Here is a 25,188-nt window from a genome sequence, read left to right as displayed (position 1 = left end):
ATATATATATATATATATATATATATATATATATATATATATATATATATATATATATATATATATATATATATATGCTGTTCTTACTCTTTATTTTTTGAGTTTGAATGTTAAACAATACTTTCTAATGGCATACTTTGTATAAAATATCAAAAATGGCATTCCTATTTTAAGAATTTTACAAAATATGATGTTAAGGGCAAAATATTTACAATGTTATTTAAGTTTTTTATAAGGATTAAGTATGAATTTTTGATTTTGGTATACATCATTCCCATAATCATTGCTAATGAAGGCTGAAGCTATATATTTCCAATCATCCAAAAGTTACTGGCTTTATCACTACATGTATAAATAGACAATAAAATATGTTTTTCATTTATTGTATTAAAGTTCTTTAGTTTCATACCTCTATCATACCTCTATCATCACCACATTTAAGCTTCAAAACGACAATGAATATGATACAAATTAATATCGAACACTTTACTTTATTGCAGTGATTTTTTTACCTGCGAGTCCTGCATCTCTGGGGATGCAAAGTTTCAAATTATGTCATAATGTGAGTCCCAAAAATGCATTATATTCCTCAAAAATAATATCGTTTAATATTTGGACTCATTCTTTCAATTCGGGGACTCATAGATTGTCAAGTTATCGAGGCCCGAGATTCAGATGAGAAAATTTGTAAAAATATCACTGTTATTGTTGGGATGTGTTTATGAAAAGACGACCAAATGTAAACTGCAGCTGACATCTAAGCTCAAATGCAATAAACAGCTGCGCCATGAGCGCATGATACGCCCGTCGTTCGCCAATGAAGTAGTAAGGTAATAAATAACCCTTTGAATCATTTTTAATTTTGACGAACAAAGTCCCATAACTCTGGAACGACAATTCAGAATTCCGTCAAAAACGAAAGGGGATCAGGGTTTATCAATATTAAGATTGTGTTGAAATTTGAAAAAAATCCATCGAAGGATATTTGAGCTACAGTAGGACATTCAATGAAATCACGAAATTTTGACGAACAAAGTCCCATAACTCTGGAACGACAATTCAGAATTCCGTCAAAAACGAAAGGGGATCAGGGTTTATCAATATTAAGATTGTGTTAAAATTTGAAGAAAATCTGTCAAAGGATATTTGACGTAGCGTACGACATTAACAGACGGACAGACGGACGCGGGGTATACCATAATACGTCCCGTCATAGACGGGCGTATAAAAACATATCCCACTGAATTTTTATTTCTGTATGAAAAGGTTAAATTTATGAAAATCTGATATAGCTTCTTTGACTTATTTATTTAAAAACAAGAGCTGTCACCATAGGATGACTTATGCCCCCTATAAACGCTTGGAAGAAGTTATCAGCTTTTTTCGAAACCTAAACGCAGATTTTGAAACCTAAATGCGGATCCTAAGTTCAACGTCTAGGTCACAGGGGTCAAAATTTGTGTGCGTATGGAAAGACCTTTTCCATATACACTTTGCTATCTGAAGCAACATAGAAGTTATGAGCATTTATGAAAATCTAAATGCAAAGTGTGGCGGACAGACAGACGGACAGTCTGATCACTATATGCCCTCCTTCGGTGGCATAAAAATGTCTTAGAATATCAAAATAAATCAGAAAGCCACACAAACTAGAGAGCGGACACCATGCTTAATCCTTGAAATGCACTAAGTGACCCTGTGACCTAGTTTTTGACCCGGAATGACCCATATTCGAATTGACTTAGATATTGTCTTGATACAACTTCTGACCAAGTTTGGTAAAGATCAGATGAAAACTACTTCAATAAGAGAGCGGACACCATGCTAAATCCTTGAAATGCACTAAGTGACCCTCGCAGCAGCGCCCTCACACTTCTTTGGGGGAAGGGGTCCGCAGCCCTAAGGAGGGGGAATTTTCACGGCGTTTCCCTTTTTGGGGGATTTTTTTACTTTCTCTCTCATTATTACATTTGTACATGTTTGCACTATATTCATTGCATTTTTCATAATTGAGTATGTTTGAAAAGATTAAATTGAAATAGAATTGAGATATAATAATCATGAGACACATCTTTCTATAAAAAAAAAATTTTTTTTTTTTTTTTTTTTTTTTAGGGGAATTTTTCCCCCCAAAAGGGGAAAAAAGTATACTTTTCAGGTGGGGGACTGCCGCCGAAATTCGGCGGTAGATTTGATAGATTGAGGGCCCTGCCCTGTGACCTAGTTTTTTACCGGCATGACCCATATTCGAACTTGACCTTGATATTGTCTTGATACAACTTCTGATGGTGACCAAGTTAAGTAAAGATCAGATGAAAACTACACCAATTAGAGAGCGGACACCATGCTAAATCCTTTAATGCACTTAGTGACCCCGTGACCTAGTTTTTGACCTGGCATGACCCATATGCGAACTTGACCTAGATATTGTCTAGATATAACTTCTGACCAAGTTTGGTAAAGATCGGATGAAAACTATTTGAATTAGAGAGCGTACACAAAAAGTGTGACAGACTGACAGACAGACAGACTGACGAACAGTGCGAAAACTATATATCCCCTTTTCTTCAAAAGGGGGCATAAAAATGCAATTGGAGAACAAAAGCTTAAACACTACTAGCAGTATCATCAGGCTATAATATGTATGTCTACATACAAAGATGCGACAATCCCAGCTAGCAACTAGTTCTTCTTGAATACTTTGAGCTTTTAAGAGCACATACATACAACTCACCCCCAGGGTCAATAGCTGGGAAATCTGACTATTGCAACTAAGCTCACGGCCCTTCGCCTGTATGTATTGGCAGATTGGGTATTTGTAACATATATGTAGGGGTATTTTTCGATAATCACCAATTTTCAGGAATAAACATGCATGTTGCACATGATCAGCAGAAGTCATGTGTTTTTAATTTGCATACACACAGTTCAATCAACAGTTGACCTTTGTTTTTAATTTGCATACACACAGTTCAATCAACAGATGACCTAATTTATATGATTATGGCAATCAAAACGATTATCATAAATGAACAAACTCGCATTCACACACATTAGTTTTAATCCATTTCATCTTATCCTTAAATATTCCAATTTATCTTTTTTACACTATTTTCTGATTGAATCTAAATGTTGTTAATTTGTCTGTTTTAAACACATAACATTCCAGAAAAGTAATGTAATGAATTTTTTAAAATACAACATACATTTACAGGGGTCTAGCTTGGCTCAAAATTAAGGGAGAAGTCACTTCTCCCTAAAGCCAAAATAGGGAGAAGAGGTAACATCTTTTGGAGAAATGGTACATTTGCATCATAGATCTTAGTTTTACGTACCTGTATATTTTGCTTCAATAAATAGAATCAGCGCTCAGCCTAGGTTCAAATTTACACCATGCCAATTATCATTACCGGTAATCAGAAACAACTCTCATTTCACACTTTTGGGGACAACATTTACAAATACAAACACACACACACTGAAGTGTTATGTTGTGTTATTGCAGCAATATTGCTGCATTAAACAGAGTTTAACAAGGGCTGTTTGTAAAACATGCATGCCCCCCATATGGGCTGTCCATTGTAGTGGCAGCCATTGTGTGAGTACGATTTTTGTCACTGTGACCTTGACCTTTGACCTAGTGACCTGAAAATCAATAGGGGTCATCTGCGAGTCACGATCAATGTACCTATGAAGTGTCATGATCCTAGGCAAAAGCGTTCTTGAGTTATCATCCGAAAATCATTTAACTATTTCGGGTCACCGTGACCTTGACCTTTGACCTTGTGACCTCAAAATCAATAGGGGTCATCTGCGACTCATGATCAATCTACCTATGAAGTTTCATGATCCTAGGCGTATGCGTTCTTGAGTTATCATCCGAAAACCATTTTACTATTTCAGGTCACCGTGACCTTGACCTTTGACCTAGTGACCTCAAAAACAATAGGGGTCATCTGCAAGTCATGATCAATCTACCCATGAAGTTTCATGATCCTAGGTGTAAGCGTTCTTGAGTTATCATCCGGAAACCATTTAACTATTTCGGGTCACCGTGACCTTGACCTTTGACCTAGTGACCTCAAAATTGATAGGTGTCATCTGCGAGTCATGATCAATCTACCCATGAAGTTTCATGATCCTAGGCGTATGCGTTTTTGAGTTATCATCCGGAAACCATTTTACTATTTCGGGTCACCGTGACCTTGACCTTTGACCTAGTGACCTCAAAATTAATAGGGGTCATCTGCGAGTCATGATCAATCTACCCATGAAGTTTCATGATCCTAGGCGTATGCGTTCTTGAGTTATCATCCGGAAACCATTTTACTATTTCGGGTCACCGTGACCTTGACATTTGACCTAGTGACCTCAAAATTGATAGGGGTCATCTGCGAGTCATGATCTATGTACCTATGAAGTTTCATGATCCTAGCCCCAAGCGTTCTTGAGTTATCATACGACAACCACCTGGTGGACGGACCGACCGACCGACCTACCGACCGACCGACCGACATGAGCAAAGCAATATACCCCCTCTTCTTCGAAGGGGGGCATAATTAATATATTTAATACTTAATTCACATGCTTTTTATGTAATAACTGGTAAGCCTCATTACAGCTGAAATAATTTCTATAATAGAGACTGAAATTGATGGTGGATTTCAAAAGGCTGCATTTCATTTATAGTAAGACATGTGTATAACACCTACATTTTTCTTCTTTGTCATTGATTGTAAATTTATGATGGTACTTTTAACATATTTTTTTCCTGTACAGGTGTATCAATTAAAACTTCAAGTGTAACAAAACCAGAAATGTAAAGAATCTTTTTACTTCCTTGTAAAATTTAAGCAATTCAACATTTAATCAAATTTATATTTTGTTACAATTAATTGCTTTAAATTAAAAAATCATTTAAAATCTCATTGTACAGCAGAGATAACATATAAGACCTGTAAACGAGGCCCATATGTATTGTCAATGCTAGGTTACCTCTTCCCATATGATCCTTCTTGAGTATTGTTTTAATGGGCCATTTAACTTGGCTGAATCATAGTTATTGGTAGCCAGCACAAGGCAATTAATCAAGGCATCATCTATTAACAATTTCAGGAAGTGTAATAGCTCCAGACTGTTCTTTTGAATGTTCAACTTTGCATGACCTGTAAATGGGGCAACTTATGGCTAGGAATCCTCCTGTGTCAATTTTCCACATCAAATTGATTTAAATCAGTTAATTTTTGGCACAAAGTAAATCATTAAAAGGAATAGAAGTCACTTCGCCTTCATGAAATTAATGTGCGAAGTGCAGATTAATTTAGAGAAGAAATGGCCCACTTCGCCCACTCGGGAGACCCCTGCATGTAGTATACTGTTCAACAGAAAAAAAATCCGACAAAATAGAGATTTGGCGTAGTTGGAAGTCAAATTTTAGTAGGATATTAAACACGTGCAAACTGTCCTACCCACCAATATTCTATAATTAATTTTTTACTAACTTACACATGATATGACATGTTGTGACAGACTTTGGAAGTGTGCTCAGATTACAAATTTAATTACGCTCATTTGAGAAAGCCTGGTGACGTTTCCAAACCAAGCTTACTTAGTCGTTTGACTGTAGGGTCTCTTGTGGACCAATAAAAGTTGCAGTCATGTTCCAGATGTACTTTTTGGTATTTTTCTCCGTATTGGAGATGCAGAACAGTCTTTGGAAACATTTATGTTAAAATGCCTGTATCCTGCGTTCCGTGTCCGTCTGAAAAGTATGCAGCCAGTCTGGGACTCGAACCCGGGACACCTCGCTTACAGGGCGAATGCTCTCCCAACTGAGCTAACCGGGCCGCCACACATCTTTCCACCAATCCTGCTTAAGTTCGGTACCGTGACATACTCCCCTGCCAAGTTGGAATTCATCCTTGAATTCGTGACAGAGAACAGTATATAACTGATCTCGACGAACCCATGGGCAAGTTCTATGGAGAACTGTAACCGCCACGTGCCCCACCTTGGGCACCATTGTCGCCGGGTGGTGAAAAGTGTGCAGCCAGTCCGGGACTCGAACCCTGGACACCTCGCTTACAGTGCGAATGCTCTCCTGACTGAGCTAACCGGACCACCACACATCTTTCCACCAATCCCGCTTAAGTTCGGTACCGTGACATTCATCTTGCTCTTTCTTAGTCTTTTGCCTTTTGGTGAGATCTTGAAGTTCACTGCTACTGCTAATGCCACCAATGAGGCAAGTATCATTAGCGACTATCAAGTTGGAGATGAGTCTTCCACCGTTGTAGATTGAGGTGTGGTGGTCGTTATAAATATTATAAAGACATGCAAAAGTTCTCGGCCAAAAAAATTTTTTTAAGTGAAATCTTCGTACCAAATTGCTGAAAACGGTACGAAAATAGAATGTACGGATCATATATTAAACAAAAGTCAGTATAATTCGCAAAAACAAACATACATTTTGTATATATTCAATTAAGAATTCATACAGCCACACTACGGTAAGTAACAAATAGTTAATTCGATATAAAATACTTACAGCAGCTTTCGTAAAACAACTTTCACTTTCGGCCACGACTAAACCGGAAGTTATAATTTGTCTTTAAATTGGGATTACTCGAAACGGCGTCTACACCAGAGAAGTTTAAGAGATGTCACGTTAAAAAAGTCGCTGAAAGTTAAATCAATTTCTTTTTTTATTGGGAAGTCATTTTAGTAATCGCACAACGATGGGTGTCAGTAAACTAAATGTTTCCGACAATCTGCTACGCATCCCATTCTTCCGTTACGCAGTGATCACTGTCAGTTTACCTGCGATTTCTCTTGCCTACTGTTTTTGGTCAGCATACCTGTTCAGATCGGATGAAGTCAACGACACTGACTGCAATGTAAGGAAACTTTTTTTCTTGTTACCAGTGTATACAATAAAATAATATGCGTACATGATGTGTGCAGAGGTAAAACAAAAAAAAGCATCCTTCCTTCATCCTTGTTTTTTACACAATCTGGGTGTGGCACATTTGACACATGTTGATTTGTCACCTGGTTAATTTTGTGTTTGCTGAATCAGAATCCCCCAAACAATCATCGGTTATTTTTTATTATTTATTTTGTTAGTTCAAAAATATGTAAACTTTATTATAAAAAATTTAATAAAACCGAAAATGCTCTATTTAAAGCACGACGGTGCATCCCCAGTATGGGTGCTGGAGGTTTCGGTAAATGACAAGTTCGGTAAATTGATTTATATAGTAAATGCCGTGGAGGTTTCGGTAAATTGGTTTTTATAGAGGTGGTATACCTACAACGAGGTGTTAATGACACCTATTATTGGCTTACAATAACATTAGGAGCATTTATTTGCAAACTGTGGATTAATTTTGAGTTGAGCAAAGACCTATAGAATACATCTATAGGTCTTTGAGTTGAGTAATTAATGCTATGCCTACGGTACAGAATTAAGGGAAATGAATGAGCTACCTCTGAAAAACAAATTCAGTTAGGAAATTGTAGGTTATTTTACGATTTAAATAACGCAATACTGTTGTTTTGTTATAATTGGTGCTTTTATTTAAATAACATAATAGTAATAATAAATAATGATTTATGGCGGATTCAATGTAAGATCTTCAATTAAGTTTAATGCTATTTAAAAAAGTTTCTTGTAATATATGATTTTATAAAAAATGATTTCAGTTTAAATATAATGCGCAATAGTATTTTAGACCACCGATAAACACTCAATTTCTCAATATATAAACATGGGGTAGTTTGCCAACATAATGAATATGAGACCAAAGCTCTTGCCACGCGGAGGCCACCTCTTGTAAGAGCCAAATGTTGAATTTTATATTACATGTTTTATTATTTCTTTCTGGTTGATAAAAACACAAGAAAAAAACAATATATAAAATCTAATACGTGTACGTTATTAATAAAAAGTAATATAATGATACGCGTTATGTTTTATAATTAAGTTAAGTGCGTGTGCCATTGAACGTTGAGTTAAGCAAAGAGATACACATAATTGAAAACTGATAAAAATGACATCTAACACAACGCCAGCAGAATGAATACACTGTGTAATAGGAAGCTGCTGTGATGATCACTATCTTATCAACTTAATACACAGGCACCAGTAGTGCGTTCAGTTACAGCGAACGTTCGCCAATGATCGTTCGTTTCCGATTCGGTCTTATTGAACGATAAGTTCGGCGCGAACGTTTGAAGATGGCGGCTCCCAGAAATTTGTTGCGATTTTGATGGCGGAAATCGCTAATAACACAGAAAGTACTTAACTAACAGATATTTCCAAAAAAAAAAAAAACTAAAATAATTTGATTATAATTATAAGTGGTGTGGATGCGATAGTGTTATTTTTCATTAGCGATCGAAATTTAGTGTAAGAGGTGCATTGAATCAGTTATAAAACAAAGGCCTAGCGCAATTCATTATAATCTTCAAATGTAGTTGTAATTTTCTTTTACATTGAATGAATTTTCCTTTCGTTAACATTTAATGAAAATATTAATAAATTTTAGCATTCACATGGAAAAAAAAACACCTGCATATTTTGCGAATTGAACTGTCTTTGAATGCACATGTATATTGAAAACTCTTTTGCAGTGATTATGAGCGAAACAAATCTGGCATTTTATTATACCATAAATCTATACATTTATTTTACCCAGATATTTTATATCAATAATATGATCAAACGCGATAAGTTTTTGGCTTAATATGCCCAGAGATGACACGGAGGTATCATAAATTGTGTTTAATGACCAGACACATGTGGTTAATGACCCCATACTGTGTCATACAAATATGGGTCCCTGGGTTTATGACACCCTCTTTTTCTTTTCAAGATAATCGGTTTGTGATGAGCAAAGGGGCAATTAAACAATGGGTGGTTAAAAATGCTGAAATAAAGAGTGTCAAAATTGGTGTGAACAATTGAATAAAAACATTTACATGTATCAAGCGGATTTAGTTAATCTGTAACAAGGTAAGTCTTTACGGACATATAGGTTCAAATAGTTTCTTTATGATGATTTCATAAAATCAATCAATTTGTTGTTTGTTTTCGTCCTTATTTGTTTTCATTCATTGGATTCTATTTAATATGGAAGAATTTACGCTTTAATTAAGGTTTTTATCAACTAATTGTTTAAAAACATAAAATTATATAAAATACAAAACGATCATGACCTTAAGATAAACTTTTAATATATAATTTACCTCCCTTGATTAGAATATTAATAGGTTGCAAGCCTGGATAATTAATATTAACACTTTGCAAACATCTCTAAATTGATAAAATCAACTCCGTACATTAAAACAGATAATTTAATTAGTGCCAAACAACTCAATTAATGTACACGCTTATCGACAAAAGGTGCGATAATCCCTATTTATACCAATTTACCGAAACCTCCACGGCATTTACTATATAAATCAATTTACCGAACTTGTCATTTACCGAAACCTCCATAACCCCCTAGTATCGGCCCTCTGAAAGAATACATCTTAATATTTTAAGTAAACAGATTGAAAAACATACATGTTTAATATGTCAATATATAGTTTAATGTGTATTCTTGAACATAAAAACAAAAACTGCATTTTATTCGGTAACGTTTTGCCAAAATACTGGCAAGACTAAGCCCCATGTAGAAATCAGTATCATGTACACCGTTTCTCATAATATTGGCCCTTCTGAATGGTTGCTAAGGTTTGTTACTAATATGTCAGTGATTTTTTTGCTTTTATTTGTTACAGCCTGTGCCATTTGAATTGGGAAAATTAGCGCGATAAACCATGAAATTGGAAAAAATAGTGAGCTAAACCATGAAATTGGGAAAAATTAAGCATTATAAATATGATTATATGTAACAGAATTAAAATTGTTTTTAAGTGCATGTTCAGGGGTTTTTCTAGCCATTTTGGGAAAAGGAGTCTGGTCAAATTGGGATTGTTTTAATTGATAAAAGGGGCAAATTTTGGAATTATTTATTAACAAAAAGGACTAAATTAAAGTTATATATTTTGAAGGATGTTTAAATAAAAAGTTAAGATCTAGAGTTATGTCATAAGAGACTTCTTTCTTAAAAAAAAGAAATGTGGGAAATTCGGGCTTTTTTTGGTTAATTGTGGTCAGCTTTTGGGGAAAAAACAATGATTTTTGCGATTAGGAAGCAGCCGAAAATCAGCGGTAATTTTAAGCAAAAAAATCACTGTATGTGCATGTTATTTTTCTATAAAAAGCTTATTGGAAAAACAAAATATGTTTCTCTTAAATTATTTTAATTTATTTTTTCACAAATAAGGGGCTTGTTCAACGTTGATAAACCTACTTATAATATAAACCAAAAGCTAACTAACACAATTATGTGTAATCATAAAATCAGCCTGGAATAACCCTGACCTTCTTTTAAATGAAATACAGAAATCATGAAAAAGATCGCCGTAATAGTCATTAATAAACAGCAAATAAATTAAAACTTCGAAAAATGGAAAAACTTAAACTGTCCAGCACTTTTTTAGGGATTTTGTCAAAGGCAAGATACAGTGAGGAGGGCCGATACTATGAGAATAAAGGATAACTGACATTTATATACAGTCAAACCACAATGCATTCAAAAGTCATTGGGGTTGCCTTATTGTTCTTAATATTGCATCTTTTAGAATTGGAAGCACTTTTTACCACAGGATCAAGAGTATATAGTGATTTAAGACGCAATCTCTTAAAGAGACTTGTTTGATGATTTTCATATTGATCAAAAATATTATTAAATATGTTTACTAACAAATCTATACCATTTTGAATAGCCTTAACTAATAAAAGCAGCAAGAAAAAAGTTGAAGAAAAATATTGCCCTTCCAAGGATGCAATCCCAGGGTCCTTTGAAAGCAAAGCCTTATGGGCTAACACTGCGCAAAACTGCCTGTAACATATATCATTAAATAATTTATGTTAGTACTATAAACAAATTCAAAAAATTATAGAGGAAAAGCATTGGGAATGCTATGTTTTTTTACCGATTTCGAACAACGATAATACAATAAGGATCAATATTTTAAACTTTTTTCTAAGTTAGGAGTGTTATTTCGGTTGTTTAAACATAATGTACATGTACCGGTATGCACTCTTTTTTAATCTATCATACATTTTTGAAATTTGTAATTTTATTAAACTGTAAATAAGTTGCTGTAAGCAAGGAATATAGGTTAAATCAATAGTGACACTTTTTTTGTTTGTGAATTCCAAGTATTTAATTTTTTATGGTCCTCTATAATCAAGCTGACTCCCCCAATTGGGGAATAGATATTGAGGGATGCTTTTTTTCAATTATTTGTCCAAACATACCTGATATCAGGCTTTTTTTCTCAGGATCACTTTTATGTTGCTTTTGTCATGTATTGTCTGATTTTCCATATTTTTGTGCAAGAAATAATTAAATTTTGAGTAAATGAAGTCTTCATGAACATGATTTTCTTGAATATTAAATGTTTGGAACAAAGTTGTATCTGCCTTATCAACAATTTGCACAACCTTAACTCATATTGCAATAAACTTGGGTTTGAGAATGATTATTTGAAAGACCGTGGATTGCAAAGATTCTTAGATCACTTACAATCAATCTTAGCTATTCTGCAAATAAACTATTCAGTTCTCTACTTCTTTGTATATAAAATGCTTTGTTTTGTATGCACCCGGAGCGAATGATTGGGGGTATATTGTTTTTGGCTTGTCTGTCTGTCATTCTGTCCCAAAACTTTAACCTTGCATTAAAGTTTCGCAATAACTTTGCAATATTGAAGATAGCAACCTGATATTTGACATGCATGTGCATCTCATGAAGCTGCACATTTTGAATGGTGAAAGGTCAAGGTCATCCTTCAAGGTCAAAAGTAAAAAAATACAATCCAAGATAAGTAATAAGCTTTAAAAGGGAGATAATTTCTAAACCTGCCAAATGATATAGTGGAATTTTATTTCAAAGCAGCGCAATAGGGGGCATTGTGTTTTTGACAAACACATCTCTTGTTTAAATTTATTTCTATTATGTTATTCTCCACAGGTAACTAATACAATACCTTCAGCCAGTGCTGTAACTGGCATAAGACCTCAGGCCTATGTTTGGAGAATATGTATTGGACTACACACCACTCCACGCTTTTTTGTTGGCATAATGTATTACAACTACTACAACAAGAGTCTGCCGCATATAAAACAAAATCTTCAAGGCCTGTTTAGGTTCCTTATGAGACTTTGCTTCTTTTTGTACACTGTGGAGTGTAGCTGTTTACAAATTGTCAGTTGCATATCCAACAAAGAAAACTATCGTAAGTACTTGAAACTTGTTAATTGCTTTGAGAGTATGTACATACTTTTTGTATGTATAGTGGAAGTTTTCATATGTTGTTAAAGTGTTCAATGTATTTCATTTAAAAAATAAGACCATCAGCTTGCAGATAATTATTTTTCTATGAAGAAAACTTACCTGTAGAATTTAGTCTTTTATTATTGTTCTATCTTTTTGGTAGAAATCAACCAATTACATGTATTTCCAAAGAATGCAAAAGTTTGTATTTACAATGATATATATAAACTGTTGGAAAACTTGTTAATAGATTAATGAGAGGTTTGAATTTATTAATCATGTTATTAGCCGGATTTTTTTCGAAAAAATCTCGGCTTATAGATTGATGTTGTCGGGCGGGCGGGGGGGGCGGGCGGGGGGGGCGGGCGGGCGGGCGGCGTGCTCGAAAATGTTAAAGTTCTTATTTCATGGTATAACTTTGGTATGCTTGGACCTAGAGTCTTCAAACTTGACATGAAGGTTGGCCAGGATTAACAGATGACCACTGGTCATTTCAAGGTCATTCATTTGAAGGTGAAGGTCACTGTGACCTTCAATATAAAAATGTTAAAGTTGTTATAACTTTGGTATGCTTGGACCTAGAGTCTTGAAACTTGACATGAAGGTTGGCCAGAACTAGTAAGTAACCACTGGACATTTCAAGGTCATTCATTTGAAGGTCAAGGTCACTGTGACCTTGAATGTAAAAATGTTAAAGTTGTTATAACTTTGGTATGCTTGGACCTAGAGTCTTGAAACTTGACATGAAGGTTGGCCAGAACTAGTAAGTAACCACTGGACATTTCAAGGTCATTCATTTGAAGGTCAAGGTCACTGTGACCTTGAATGTAAAAATGTTAAAGTTCTTATTTCATGTTATAACTTTGGTATGCTTGTACCTAGAGTCTTCAAACTTGAAATAAAGATTGGCCAGTACTAGAAGATGACCACTGGTCATTTCAATGTCATTCATTTGAAGGTCAAGGTCACTGTGACCTTAAATGTTAAAATGTTAAAATTGTTATAACTTTGGTATGCTTGGACATAGAGTCTTCAAACTTGACATGAAGGTTTGCAAGCACACTTAGATGACCACTGGTCATTTCAAGGTCATTCATTCTAAGGTCAAGGTCACTGTGACCTTGAATGTAAAAATGTTAAAGTTCTTAAAACTTTGGTAGGTAAAAATGTTAAAGTTCTTATTCCATGTTATAACTTTGGTATGCTTGTACCTAGAGTCTTCAAACTTGACATCAAGGTTGGCCAGTACTAGAAGATCACCACTGCTCATTTCAATGTCATTCATTTGAAGGTCAAGGTCACTGTGACCTTCAATGTTAAAATGTTAAAATTGTTATAACTTTGGTATGCTTGGACCTAGAATCTCAAACTTGACGTTAAGGTTTGCAAGCACACTTAGATGACCACTGGTCATTTCAAGGTCATTCATTTCAATGTCATTCATTTGAAGGTCAAGGTCACTGTGAACTTAAATGTTAAAATGTTAAAATTGTTGTAACTTTGGTATGCTTGGACCTAGAATCTCAAACTTGACGTAAAGGTTTGCAAGCACACTTAGATGACCACTGGTCATTTCAAGGTCATTCATTTGAAGGTCGAGGTCACTGTGACCTTGGATGTAAATATGTTAAAGTTGTTAATACTTTGGTATGCTTAGACCTAGAGTCTTCAAACTTGATATGAAGGTTGGCCAGAACTAGTAGATGACCACTGGTCATTTTAAGGTCAAGGTCACCGTGACCTTGAATGTAAAAATGTTAAAATTCTTATTTCATGGTATAACTTTCTTATGCTTGGACTTACAGTCTTTAAACTGGACATGAAGGTTGGCCAGCACTAGTAGATGACAATTGGTCATTTTGACCTTTGAACAATATTTCAGTAATTTAAGTATTGCATTGACAAAAACACGAAAGGTACTTTCCTGTCATTTAAATCAAAAATCCGGCTTCAATGCGGTCATCTCCGACCGCGGAACTGTTGTTTTATTTGCAGCGTTACATGAAAAGATCTTCATTGGTTTCATGGTTGCTTCAATTGCCCACATGGTTTTTGGAACAATCCTGTACAGATGGTCAAAATATGGGCCAATGACTCAACTGGTAATTACTATCTTTCAGTTATTAAGCACATCAGGTAGCATTATTATTAGTTGTGTTGGTCATATATATCTGCAATTATACTAGTGCTTTAAAAAAAATATGTTTACCTGTTTGTTAAGTATTAAAAGGAGCATAGTAATGGCAGATATTGTATATTTTCAAAAATAAAATTTTCTATAAAAACGTGTATGCTTTGCACAAACGTCTTTTTTATAGTTCATGTTGTTGTTTTTAAGTGAAATGTTTAATTTTACAATTATAAAAGATGTACTTGGAATGCTTTTAAAAAGCGTTGAAAAACACCTTTCATAAAATCTTAATACATTGTAAAAGAAATGTATTTTAATTACCCTATACTTAATCACCCCATCAATAAATTTGGAATATATTCCAAAATTATCATGGAAGGAACTTAATAAATAAAATGCTGGTATTGTCATTATGCCTCTCGGTAGGGATGTCATATATCAGTCTCACTGTACATCTGTTTAAAGAATAAAAAGAAAACTAGTAGGCTCAATAGGCTTGGAGTTGTTAAGTTTTAAACAACAAAACAATAATAAACTCCACAAAAATGTGATGAAAAACTCCTTAGAAAAAAGCTGTGAAATATCGACAATATGAATTGTAGCACTTAAAGGTTATTCTTTATAGTTGATCGAGAATTTCATGCAAAATGTTGGAGTTGCGCACAAAGCTTTCATATGTAATATTTTACAACGTTTAATAGCTTGATAAAAAATTAAACATTTGCGAAAACCTTGACATTGTGTACTGTAGCACTTGCAAATAGTATTTTTGAGGAAATTGCATGCAAAATGTAAGAGTATATTACAGCAGCTTTGATATAACTTTAAACAAAGGTTATCAAGTCTGTAAACTATATTATATATCTATTGCAAAACTTTGAACCATGCCATTTCACATTAAGAGATAAACTAATAAATTATTTTTCCCCCCTGGAAGTAGAAGGGGGTATATTGTTTTGCACATGTCTGTCAGTCCGTCTGTCGGTACGTCCACCAGATGGTTTCCATTTGATAGAAAGTTATCTCCCTTAATTTTATTACAGGAAGCCAAATCCTACTTCTGGAAAAAGTTCCACCTCCTCTGGATCAGCCTGTCAACAGTAGGCCTCCTCTGGTTCTTCTTTCAACACAGGGTCCACTGTGTACCTGGAGGTAAGTAATTCTCTTTTTTGTCATAAACAAACCATCATTTGATAATACTACAAAACAAGGGTAATTGGTACCATTATGGGTTATGAGGAACACTATTTGTTTACAACCACAAGCCAAGTATGAAGGGTATTGTACTGGAGCAGTGTATTTTAGTCTGTAGTTTTGTTGATTATGATAACTGTATGCATCGATAGAGTGGGATACATTAAGCCTTGCACTTGCCGTTTTAAATTACATCTGAACCTATGTCTGAACCTTAAGTAGTCTTGAAGCTTGGGTGTTTTATTCCTCTTTAAACATTAGGTGGATTGGGCTGATATCAAATGTCTGTGTGTATGTACCTCCTACAGCTTGTGTTTTAAACTTCTTACTTACTACTGGTTGGTTTGCGCTGACACTTTTATTGTGTGTTACAGCTGTCTCCCTACCTCAAATATAAGGGGCACACTTAGAGATCTAAGGCCAAATTTGAACATAAATGTATTGTTTTTGCTATTCAAAATATGCTGGCACAAATATCAACCATTATGAGTGGAATGGTTGCCTATAACTATTGTTTCTGTACCTCAAAGGTCAAGGTCACTCCAAGAAGTCAAAGGTTAATTTTAACTTAAAAATTTAGAGATACCTTTGAGATAACTTTTATCAAGTTTCAACCACCATAAAATGCACTTGTTGTGCCCTACCGGTTTCACCGGAGGGGACTTATGGTTTGCGCTCTGTCTGTCAGTCAGTCAGTCAGTCACACTTTTCTGGATCCTGCGATAACTTTAAAAGTTCTTAATATTTTTTCATGAAACTTGAAACATGGATAGATGGTAATATCATTATGGACATTATGCCCGTCATTTCATTTTGTTCCTACATAAAAAATTATGGTTGCTATGGCAACAAATAGACTAGAATTACTGCTGAAAATGGTGGTTTTCAGGATCCTGCGATTACTTTAAAAGTTTTTAATATTTTTTCATCAAACTTGAAACATGGATAGATGGCAATATGGACATTATGCACGTCATTTCATTTTGTTCCTACGTGAAAAATTCTGGTTGCTATGGCAACAACAAAAATTCTGACAATGGTGGAATTTCTAACAATGGTGGAGCCGGTAGGGGACTATATTGCTTGGCAATAGTCTTGTTGCATATAACACATGTCCTCTGCTGTCACACCTAGAGGTCAAAGGTACATTTTGACCATAACATGGCTTGTTCTTTGCATAAGTGGAGTTTTGAGACAAACATGTGAATTTTGAGTCATTTGTGCGATCTGGAAAAATATATTTTTTTATAAATAATTTTACCAAATGGCCTACTGGTAACAAAAAAATCAGAGATTTCTCATGAAATTTTTCACAATTCATACACTGCTGGTAGCCATCTTGTTCTATGTCCTTATTTGGACATTAGTTGAAGGAGTTTTAAAGAAAAAAATGTCACAAATATATACCTGTTTGAAGCAGTATGTTGCATTATCTAATCCGAAAGGCTGCTGCCAATATCAAGGGCATATGTTTTTACATCAAAGGTCAAATTACAGCACTCATTGTTTATCTCTACATAATTGTCAAAGCTGTTGAAGCAGTGTTAATCAACTTCAGTGCGAGCTTTAGTTTATCAAGATTTTCAATAAGATTTATTCTCAAATGATGATTCTAACTGTCAGGTACATTTCCAATCCGGTTGTGTCCTATACGCATGTAATCATAGCACACTTCACCACATTTGGTGCACCAAATTATGTTGACAGATTTTACTGCAGTTTTGAATTCATAAAAAAATGAAACTAAATTTGTATATTTTTCTCATTTCAGCCTTTAGTTACTTTTCAGTGTTGTATATTTCTCTCATTTCAGCTTTTAGTTACTTTTCAGTGTTTGAGTACATGATTGCCTATGCCAACATGGGGTACCATGTAACTGGCTACTTTGATTTTTACGACAAGTATCTCATAGCCGGAAGTGTATCACAGCCAGTGACAAATGGATCATCTATCTTGTCAGCTGAATCATCACAGCCAGTCACGAATGGATCTTCTATCTTGTCAGAAGAATCATCAGGTGATTCTGCACTTCAATCAAACATGAGCAACGGAACCTCTCCTTCACCCACTACTAATGGAACACCATCTCTCAGATCCCGTATACCTGTGGGAAATAAAAATAAGGCTCACTAATTAATGGAAAATTTGTTGTTGAACATTTTGGTATTGTCTGTACGAAAAACTTTGCCAGTCAGTATCTAAAGGTGTTCACATTTTCATTTTATATGATCTAACGCATTTAAATTCTGCATTATATCTACGAAAAATTATTTAATTTGCTGTATTCTTTTATTGATGTTTAATATAAAAAGAAATTATTTTATTGATGTTTAAATTAAAAAAATCATTTAGTGGGCATTGTATTTTTCTCCCCGTAATAACCTCAGCTATTTAGTCAACCCTTCATAATTACCTCATTGTGGTCAATTGCCAAGATTTTTATAGAATGAAACTGTAAACCTGTTGTAAAATATCTTGCTTTGTGATGTATGTCTAAAACTTGTTGTTTCATTACTGTAAGCCTTTGTAACCAGGTTATTGTACTCATTGCCTGTTGGTGTTCAGTTTTAATTTTGTAGGTTTATAGTGTAACGTGTAGATCAAAGCAGGATTTGTTATGGCTCATAGCATAATTGTTTTTGCAAATAATAAAAAAGCACCTCATTTCTAGTCAAAATTGGTGAATGATATTTCTAGTAGTTGCAGTCATTTTTGTTTCAAATGCAAAACAAATGTGTTTCAGCTGATTGCATAATGGATCATTTCTGCTGACTTAATTTTATCCATGTGCTTTTGTAATTTGTATTATTTTTCTGAATTTTTTTCGAGCTCACCTGAGCACAAAGTGTTTATGGTGAGCTACTGTGGTCTTAAAACAATGTCCATGATTGACCTTGTAAAAATCAAAATCCTTAAAGAAAACTTGTTACTTCTATTAGAGGTCACATGTATGACCCAAGTGCAATGAGACTTGGTGAGAATATTTAGCTTGACAACATCAAGGCCAAGTGTAAATCTGGGTCATATGCATAAAAAACTAGGTCACAAGTTAAAATAATAGAAAACCATATAATATCTAAGTCTGGTTATCAAGTGAATAGTTAACAGTAAGCTTGATGAAACTTGTTGAGAATATTAACCTTGACAATATCTACTGCAATTTCAAATCTGGGTCACATTTATACAAAAAATATGTCACCAGATAAAATCTTAAAAAACTGTGTTACCGCTGTAGAAACCATATTTATTACTCAATCGCAATAAAACTTGGTCAGATTGTTTATGTTTGTTATCCCCGCCGAAAAAAAAATCGGAGGGAATATAGTAATTGGTCCTGTCTGTCCGTCTGTCCGAAACTTTGTCCGGAGCATAACTCTAAATCTGCTGAGAGGATTTACTTAAAACTTGAAATATAAACAGACTGCAAGTAGGAGAAGTGAAGTGACTAAGAACCATAACTCTATCTACCTTAGTTTTTGAATTATCTCCCTTTATTTAATTTGAAAGTAACTTTTTGTCCCGAGCATAACTCTATATCTACTTAAGGGATTTTTTTGAAACTTGAAATATAAACAGATGGCAAGTAGGAAAAGTGCAGTGACTAAGAACCATAACTCTTTCGGCCATAGCTTTTTAATTATCTCCCTTTATTTAATTTCAAAGCTATTTTTGTCCGGAGCATGACTCTAAATCTACTGAAGGGATTTTCTTGAAACTAGAAATATAAACATATGGCAACTAGGAGAAGTGCAGTGAACATGAACCATAACTCTTTCAGCCGTAGTTTTTGAATCTTCCTTTATTTTATTTTTTATTTGTTTGTATTTATATTTTATTTATTTATAATTTTATTATTTTTAATTAATTTCCTAGTAAAAATTTTAGCTTTTCAGATGCCATATTTTACAAGTATTACATGTATTCTGCGCTCTAAAACAAATGTCATACAAGCTAACACATTTCGGCGGGGATTTGGCACTACTGTGACAAGCTCTTGTTTAACTTGACCATGTTTTAATCAAGGACTCATTTGTCATTAAAGGGTCATTTCAAAGGAACCATTTTTATTACTATAAAAGTCGTATTTATGACCGAATATAATAAAACAAGTTTGAATCTGGTCCATATTTCTCACGGCAAAGGGGTGCATGTTTGCCAAAAGCTCTTGTTACTAGTCAACTACTTTAATGCTTTTAATAAGCGATATATTGGAGTTGTGTGTATTTTACTTTTGGCTTTACAACATTTGTATTTTGTTTACAAAGTAATATTAAATATTTAATGCCTTATCTTGCTTTTTAGTCCCCTACTGGTATCACCATAGGGGACTTATGGTCCCCTACCGATTTCACCGGAGGGGAGTTATGGTTTGCGCTCTGTCAGTCTGTCTGTCACACTTTTCTGGATCCTGCGATTACTTTTAGAGTTCTTAATATTTTTTCATGAAATTTGGAACATGGATAGATGGCAATATGGACATTATGCACGTCATTTCATTTTGTTCCTACGTCAAAAATTGTGGTTGCTATGGCAACAAATAGACTAGAAAAACTGCTGAAAATGGTGTTTTTTCTGGATCCTGCGATTACTTTAAAAGTTCTTCATATTTTTTCATGAAACTTGAAACATGGATAGATAGCAATATGGACATTATGCACGTCATTTCATTTTGTTCTTACGTCTAAAATTCTGGTTGCCATGGCAACAAATAGACTAGAAATACTGCTGAAATGGTGTTTTTCTGGATCTTGCGATAACTTTAAAAGTTCTTAATATTTTTTCATGAAACTTGGAACATGGATAGATGGCAATATGGACATTATGCACGTCATTTCATTTTGTTCCTCCGTCAAAAATTCTGGTTGCTATGGCAACAAATAAAAAATTATTCTGGCAATGGTGGAATTTCTGACAATGGTGGAGCCGGTAGGGGACTTTTATTGCTTGGCAATAGTCATGTTTGTACTTCATTTTGTGTTCATTTTTTTTTTCTTTTTTTTAAAGTGACAGTATTGAAAATATGGAAGCTATCATTTGTATGGTACAAATACCTATTGGTAACTGTAGCGTTCCCAGAAATGGAGCAGTACTAAACTTGGATAAATTTCTTGCACCATAAACTAGTATGCTTTTTTCATATGACCATAAATGGCATGTTTTATCACCATATCATTTTGACTGCTGATAAATAATGCATCATGAAAAATCCATTATATTCATTGTAATTTAACCAATACACATGTAGCATCTCTTCATTTAAATTTCTGGTTGTGGTCATATAATCCTGTTTTATCATATTTACCATTTTGTCTTGATGCTGACTCAACAACAAAAAAACATTAAAATGTAGTTTCAACCTTAAAAAAATAAGTCACCATACCCTTAGATGGAACAATACTAGCATGGTACCTGCAATGTACCTCGTAATTTCTTTAGGCTATGCTATTTGTCAGTTTATTACCTTGTATTCGGTTCATTTAATTTACCTCTGTTGTATTTTACTGTGGTAAATGTTTAATGTTGTATGCTTGCTTTTTGGTTTGCTATTCATTTGTTACTATACCGTCCATCTATATTTTATAACAGACTTACCTTTACAACCTAGGTTTTAAACTGTAAGTTTTTAAAAGCTCAAATGTTAACACATGGGGGGTTTTAAAGAAAAGATATAAGCTAAAACTGCAAATTCTCTCTCTATTTACAAATGAACTTAAGTTCTCGATTTCAAAACAAATCCCATGCAACTACACATTTTTAAATATTAGGTAAGGATCTCGTTTTTATATGATATTCTTTGTTAACTGTTTTATTCAAACATTGCATTTATCAAATATTAAATGTGTGTATAACAGTGCCTTCACAATAGATTTCAAATTTATAATGTAATGTTATTGGTATTGAAAATTATACTAGATTTTCAGCTAAGAATTTAAAATAACTATAGCATTGTTTTCTTACTTGGCTGTTATATTTTTTATGGTCTCAATGGTGATAAAAAGTGTGATAAAAAATAGAATTTGTGAAATAGCAGTATTTTGTATGGTAGGCGCTTAGTTATTTTTGCATAGCAGATAAGATTAATACTTGTTGTTAATAATTTTCAATAAGGTGGTAAAATGTGTTTTCATTTCATTATTTTTTATTGCAAGAAATGTGATTTTAAACAGCACAATTAATGTACTATTAATAATGTGTAATAGTCTGTTCTTGAAGACATGAATATTATAAACAAACAGTTATTTGCTTATTAAACTCATAATATTATAACCAACTTATATTACTATTTCATATGTGAAATAGTATTTCATATTCAATCTTTTTAAAGGGGCCTTTTCACAGATTTTGGCATTTTTTAACTTATTCATTAAATGCTTTATATCGATAAATGTAAACATTGGATCGTAAAAGCTCCAGTAAAAAATCAAGAATAAAATTAAAAAAAGGAAAAGAACATTGCCCGGAACAGGTTTCGAACCAGTGACCCCTGGAGTCCTGCCAGAGTCCTGAAGTAAAAACGCTCTAGCCTACTGAGCTATTCCGCCGAGTACACGTAATTGGCGTATTTAATACCTTATATAAGCAATCTTCGTAGTTTCACAAAATTTAACGACAAAAACAGAACTCTCCAAATTATTCAATCGTTTCGCGTTGCAACGCTTTATAATTTTTAGGTTTTAAATTCGTCAAAAGATGCATATAATGGCTATATTAGACCATGGTAAATGTTCAGTATTACTGTTTCCTCACAATTATCATAACTAAAACGAAAATTTGCGAATCTGAAACAACTTTTTTCAATTTTGTCAATTTACCAAAGCGTGAAAAGATCCCTTTAAGATCTGATAAGACATGGGTGTTCATATAGAGTAGTCTGTTGTACTTGTGTATGTACAAAATGTTTCTGTAAAAGTTGTGATAAATAACAGTGTCTTATTTGTGTGTGTAGAAATATTCACATGATAACAGATTTTCTTGGATATGTTTTCTTTATTATACCCCCATTACTGGTAATGGGGGCTATATAGGAGTCACTTTGTCGGTCTGCCACAAAATTTCATCCGATCTTCACCAAACTTGGTCACAAGTTGTATCTAGATGATGTCTAGGTCAAGTTTGAATATGGGTCATGCCAGGTCAAAAACTAGGTCACAGGGTCACTTAGTGTGTTTTAAACCGAAAGTTTGTCCGGACCATAACTATGTCATTTATCGTTAGATTTTAAAATGACTTAACACATTTGTTCACCATCATGGGACGGTGTATCGTGTGAAAAAAGTATGTTGATATCTCCAATGTCAAGGTCACACTTGGAGTTTAAAGGTCAAATGCTTGTCCGGGCCATAACTTTGTTATTTATGGTGATATTTAAAAAATTTTTGTAAAATTTGTTCACCATCATTAGACAGTTTGTCATTCATAATAAGATTTTAAAATCAATGGGCACATTTGTTCACCATCATTGGACGGTGTGTTGCGCGAAAGAATTACGTCGATATCTTCAAGGTCAAGGTCACACTTAAAGTTCAATGGTCAAAATGGCCATAAATGAGCTTGTCCGGGCCATAACTATGCTGTTCATTGTGAGAATTAAAAATCATTTGGCACATTTGTTCACCATTATTGGGCGGTGTGTCGCGCAAAAGAATTACGTCGATATCTCCAAGCTCAAGGTCACACTTTTAGTTCAAAGGTCAAAAATGGCCATAAATGAACTTGTCCGGGCCATAACTATGTCGTTCATTGTGAGATTTGAAAATCATTTGGCACATGTGTTCACCCTCATTGGACGGTGTGTTGCGCGAAAGAATTACGTCGATATCTCCAAGGTCACCCTTGAGTTCAAAGGTAAAAAATGGCCATAAATGAGCTTGTCCGGGCCATAACTTTGTCGTTAATTGTGATATTTTAAAATCATTTGGCACATTTGTTTATCATTGGACGGTGTGTCGCGCGAAAGAATAACGTCAATATCTCCAAGGTCAAGGTCACACTTTGAGTTTAAAGGTCAAAAATGGCAAAACATGATCTTGTCTTGACCATAACTATGTAACTCATTGTGAGATTTTAAAATGACTCTGTACATTAATTTTGTTCACAATCATAGAATGGCGTGTCATGTGGAAGAATCCAAGAGTTCAAAGGGCAAAATGGCTATAAATGATAATGGCTTAATAATTCTCAAAAATTGCCATAAATTAGATTCTCTTGTTTTGTGAAGACAGCCTGCAAAATAGTCTGTGTCAATGCGGCACGTGGGGGTATGTCTGTGACAAAGCTCTAGTTTTACTCTAGTTTATTATTTGTTGCAATCTGTTTATTCATACAATAGAGTAGGGGCAACTTTTAATGAATTCGCTAATGTATATTCAAAGCCATTCTGCACTTTATATGTAGAGTTAATTTCAATTTTTCTGTTTAGTATAAATATAAATTTGGTTGAAGCATATGATTAGCCATCATTTCCCACTTAAATGTGTCATATTGAACACTATAAGCTAAAGTGTCAAGCAGACACAATCTTTATTTAATTATGTAGCAATGATAGAGTAATGTAAAATATGTAATCCACTGCATGTTTACATTTATGAACTGAATGTACATATAATATACCATTATAAATCAGTAAGGAAATAATGTTGTTAAAGGTGTTGTAAAATAATATATTAAAACACTATTATGTGAAGTTGGAATGAAACATCAGTATTGGAACAAACATCAAGTATTAGAATTCTGTATACACAGAACTTTTCTATTTATTTATTTAGATAAATTAAAAATCAAAAAGATGTTTGATCATATGATTAGATAATACAAAGTTATTATGTCGTAAAGCAGTATTCTTGTTTGAGTTTTTTATTGCCCCAAAAATAAAACATTGGGCACACAGTTTAAAAATATTAAAAATAACATCATCACTTACTTGAAACGCTCAAGGAATATGGCTTATTGTCCTCAAAGTATGTTTAATAAATTGTGAATATGAAATGAACAGTTTTGTGAGAAAATCACCAAATAATGTACTTTTTGAATTTGATGTCTTTGTCCAAAGTCACATACTATTGTTTTTGTGTTTTCTATGTAACTACATGTATCAATGCATAGTTTTATTCCTGTATTGTTATGTTTTACAATGTAATTTTTATGTTTAACAATATGAAATAAAAAAGTGTTTTAGATGAGATTTGATCAAACGTTGGTCGCATTTATTACCCTCCCAATAGTTGTAATTGTTTCTGTTAAAAACAGGACTGATATTGTAAGCTCATTTGGGAATATCGTTTGAGTGCCGAAAAAATGAAAAACATTTACCTAGCAAATACGTAATCAATATATAATTTGGTTAAAATATTGCTTTACAATATGCTATTGAACTGCTTTACTTTGCTAATCGATCACTTAGAATATTTCCTGATGGCAGACATGTGCAACATTTCGTTGACTTGTACGATTTTGGGAAAGTAGCGACGA

At 33.8% G+C, this 25,188-nt stretch overlaps 2 protein-coding genes and 1 non-coding gene across 3 annotated transcripts in view; 1 reads left to right on the top strand and 2 right to left on the bottom strand.

Annotated features, from left to right (window-relative positions):
• Positions 1-6,695, bottom strand: part of LOC127876373 (NF-X1-type zinc finger protein NFXL1-like) — a 32,858-nt gene extending 26,163 nt beyond the window's left edge. The window contains exon 1 of the mRNA XM_052421553.1: positions 6,548-6,695. The gene's annotated coding sequence lies outside the window, so the exon portion shown is untranslated. The remainder of the gene's footprint in view (positions 1-6,547) is intronic.
• On the bottom strand, positions 5,772-5,846 carry Trnat-ugu (transfer RNA threonine (anticodon UGU)). Its single transcript has one exon. It is a non-coding gene; the product is annotated as a tRNA-Thr (tRNA).
• Positions 6,696-6,737: 42 nt separating the features above from the next.
• On the top strand, positions 6,738-24,899 carry LOC127876374 (post-GPI attachment to proteins factor 2-like). The gene is made up of 5 exons (XM_052421554.1): positions 6,738-6,896; positions 12,093-12,357; positions 14,391-14,497; positions 15,570-15,678; positions 17,534-24,899. The coding sequence occupies exons 1-5, from the start codon at positions 6,738-6,740 to the stop codon at positions 17,851-17,853; spliced, it is 960 nt and encodes a 319-aa protein (XP_052277514.1). The 3' UTR covers positions 17,854-24,899.
• The last annotated feature ends 289 nt before the right edge of the window (positions 24,900-25,188 follow it).

The sequence above is a fragment of the Dreissena polymorpha genome, chromosome 4, assembly GCF_020536995.1.
Source record: "Dreissena polymorpha isolate Duluth1 chromosome 4, UMN_Dpol_1.0, whole genome shotgun sequence".
Taxonomy (NCBI): domain Eukaryota; kingdom Metazoa; phylum Mollusca; class Bivalvia; order Myida; family Dreissenidae; genus Dreissena; species Dreissena polymorpha.
Note: the sequence above shows the minus strand (reverse complement) of the source record. Positions and strands in the feature narration are given on the sequence as shown.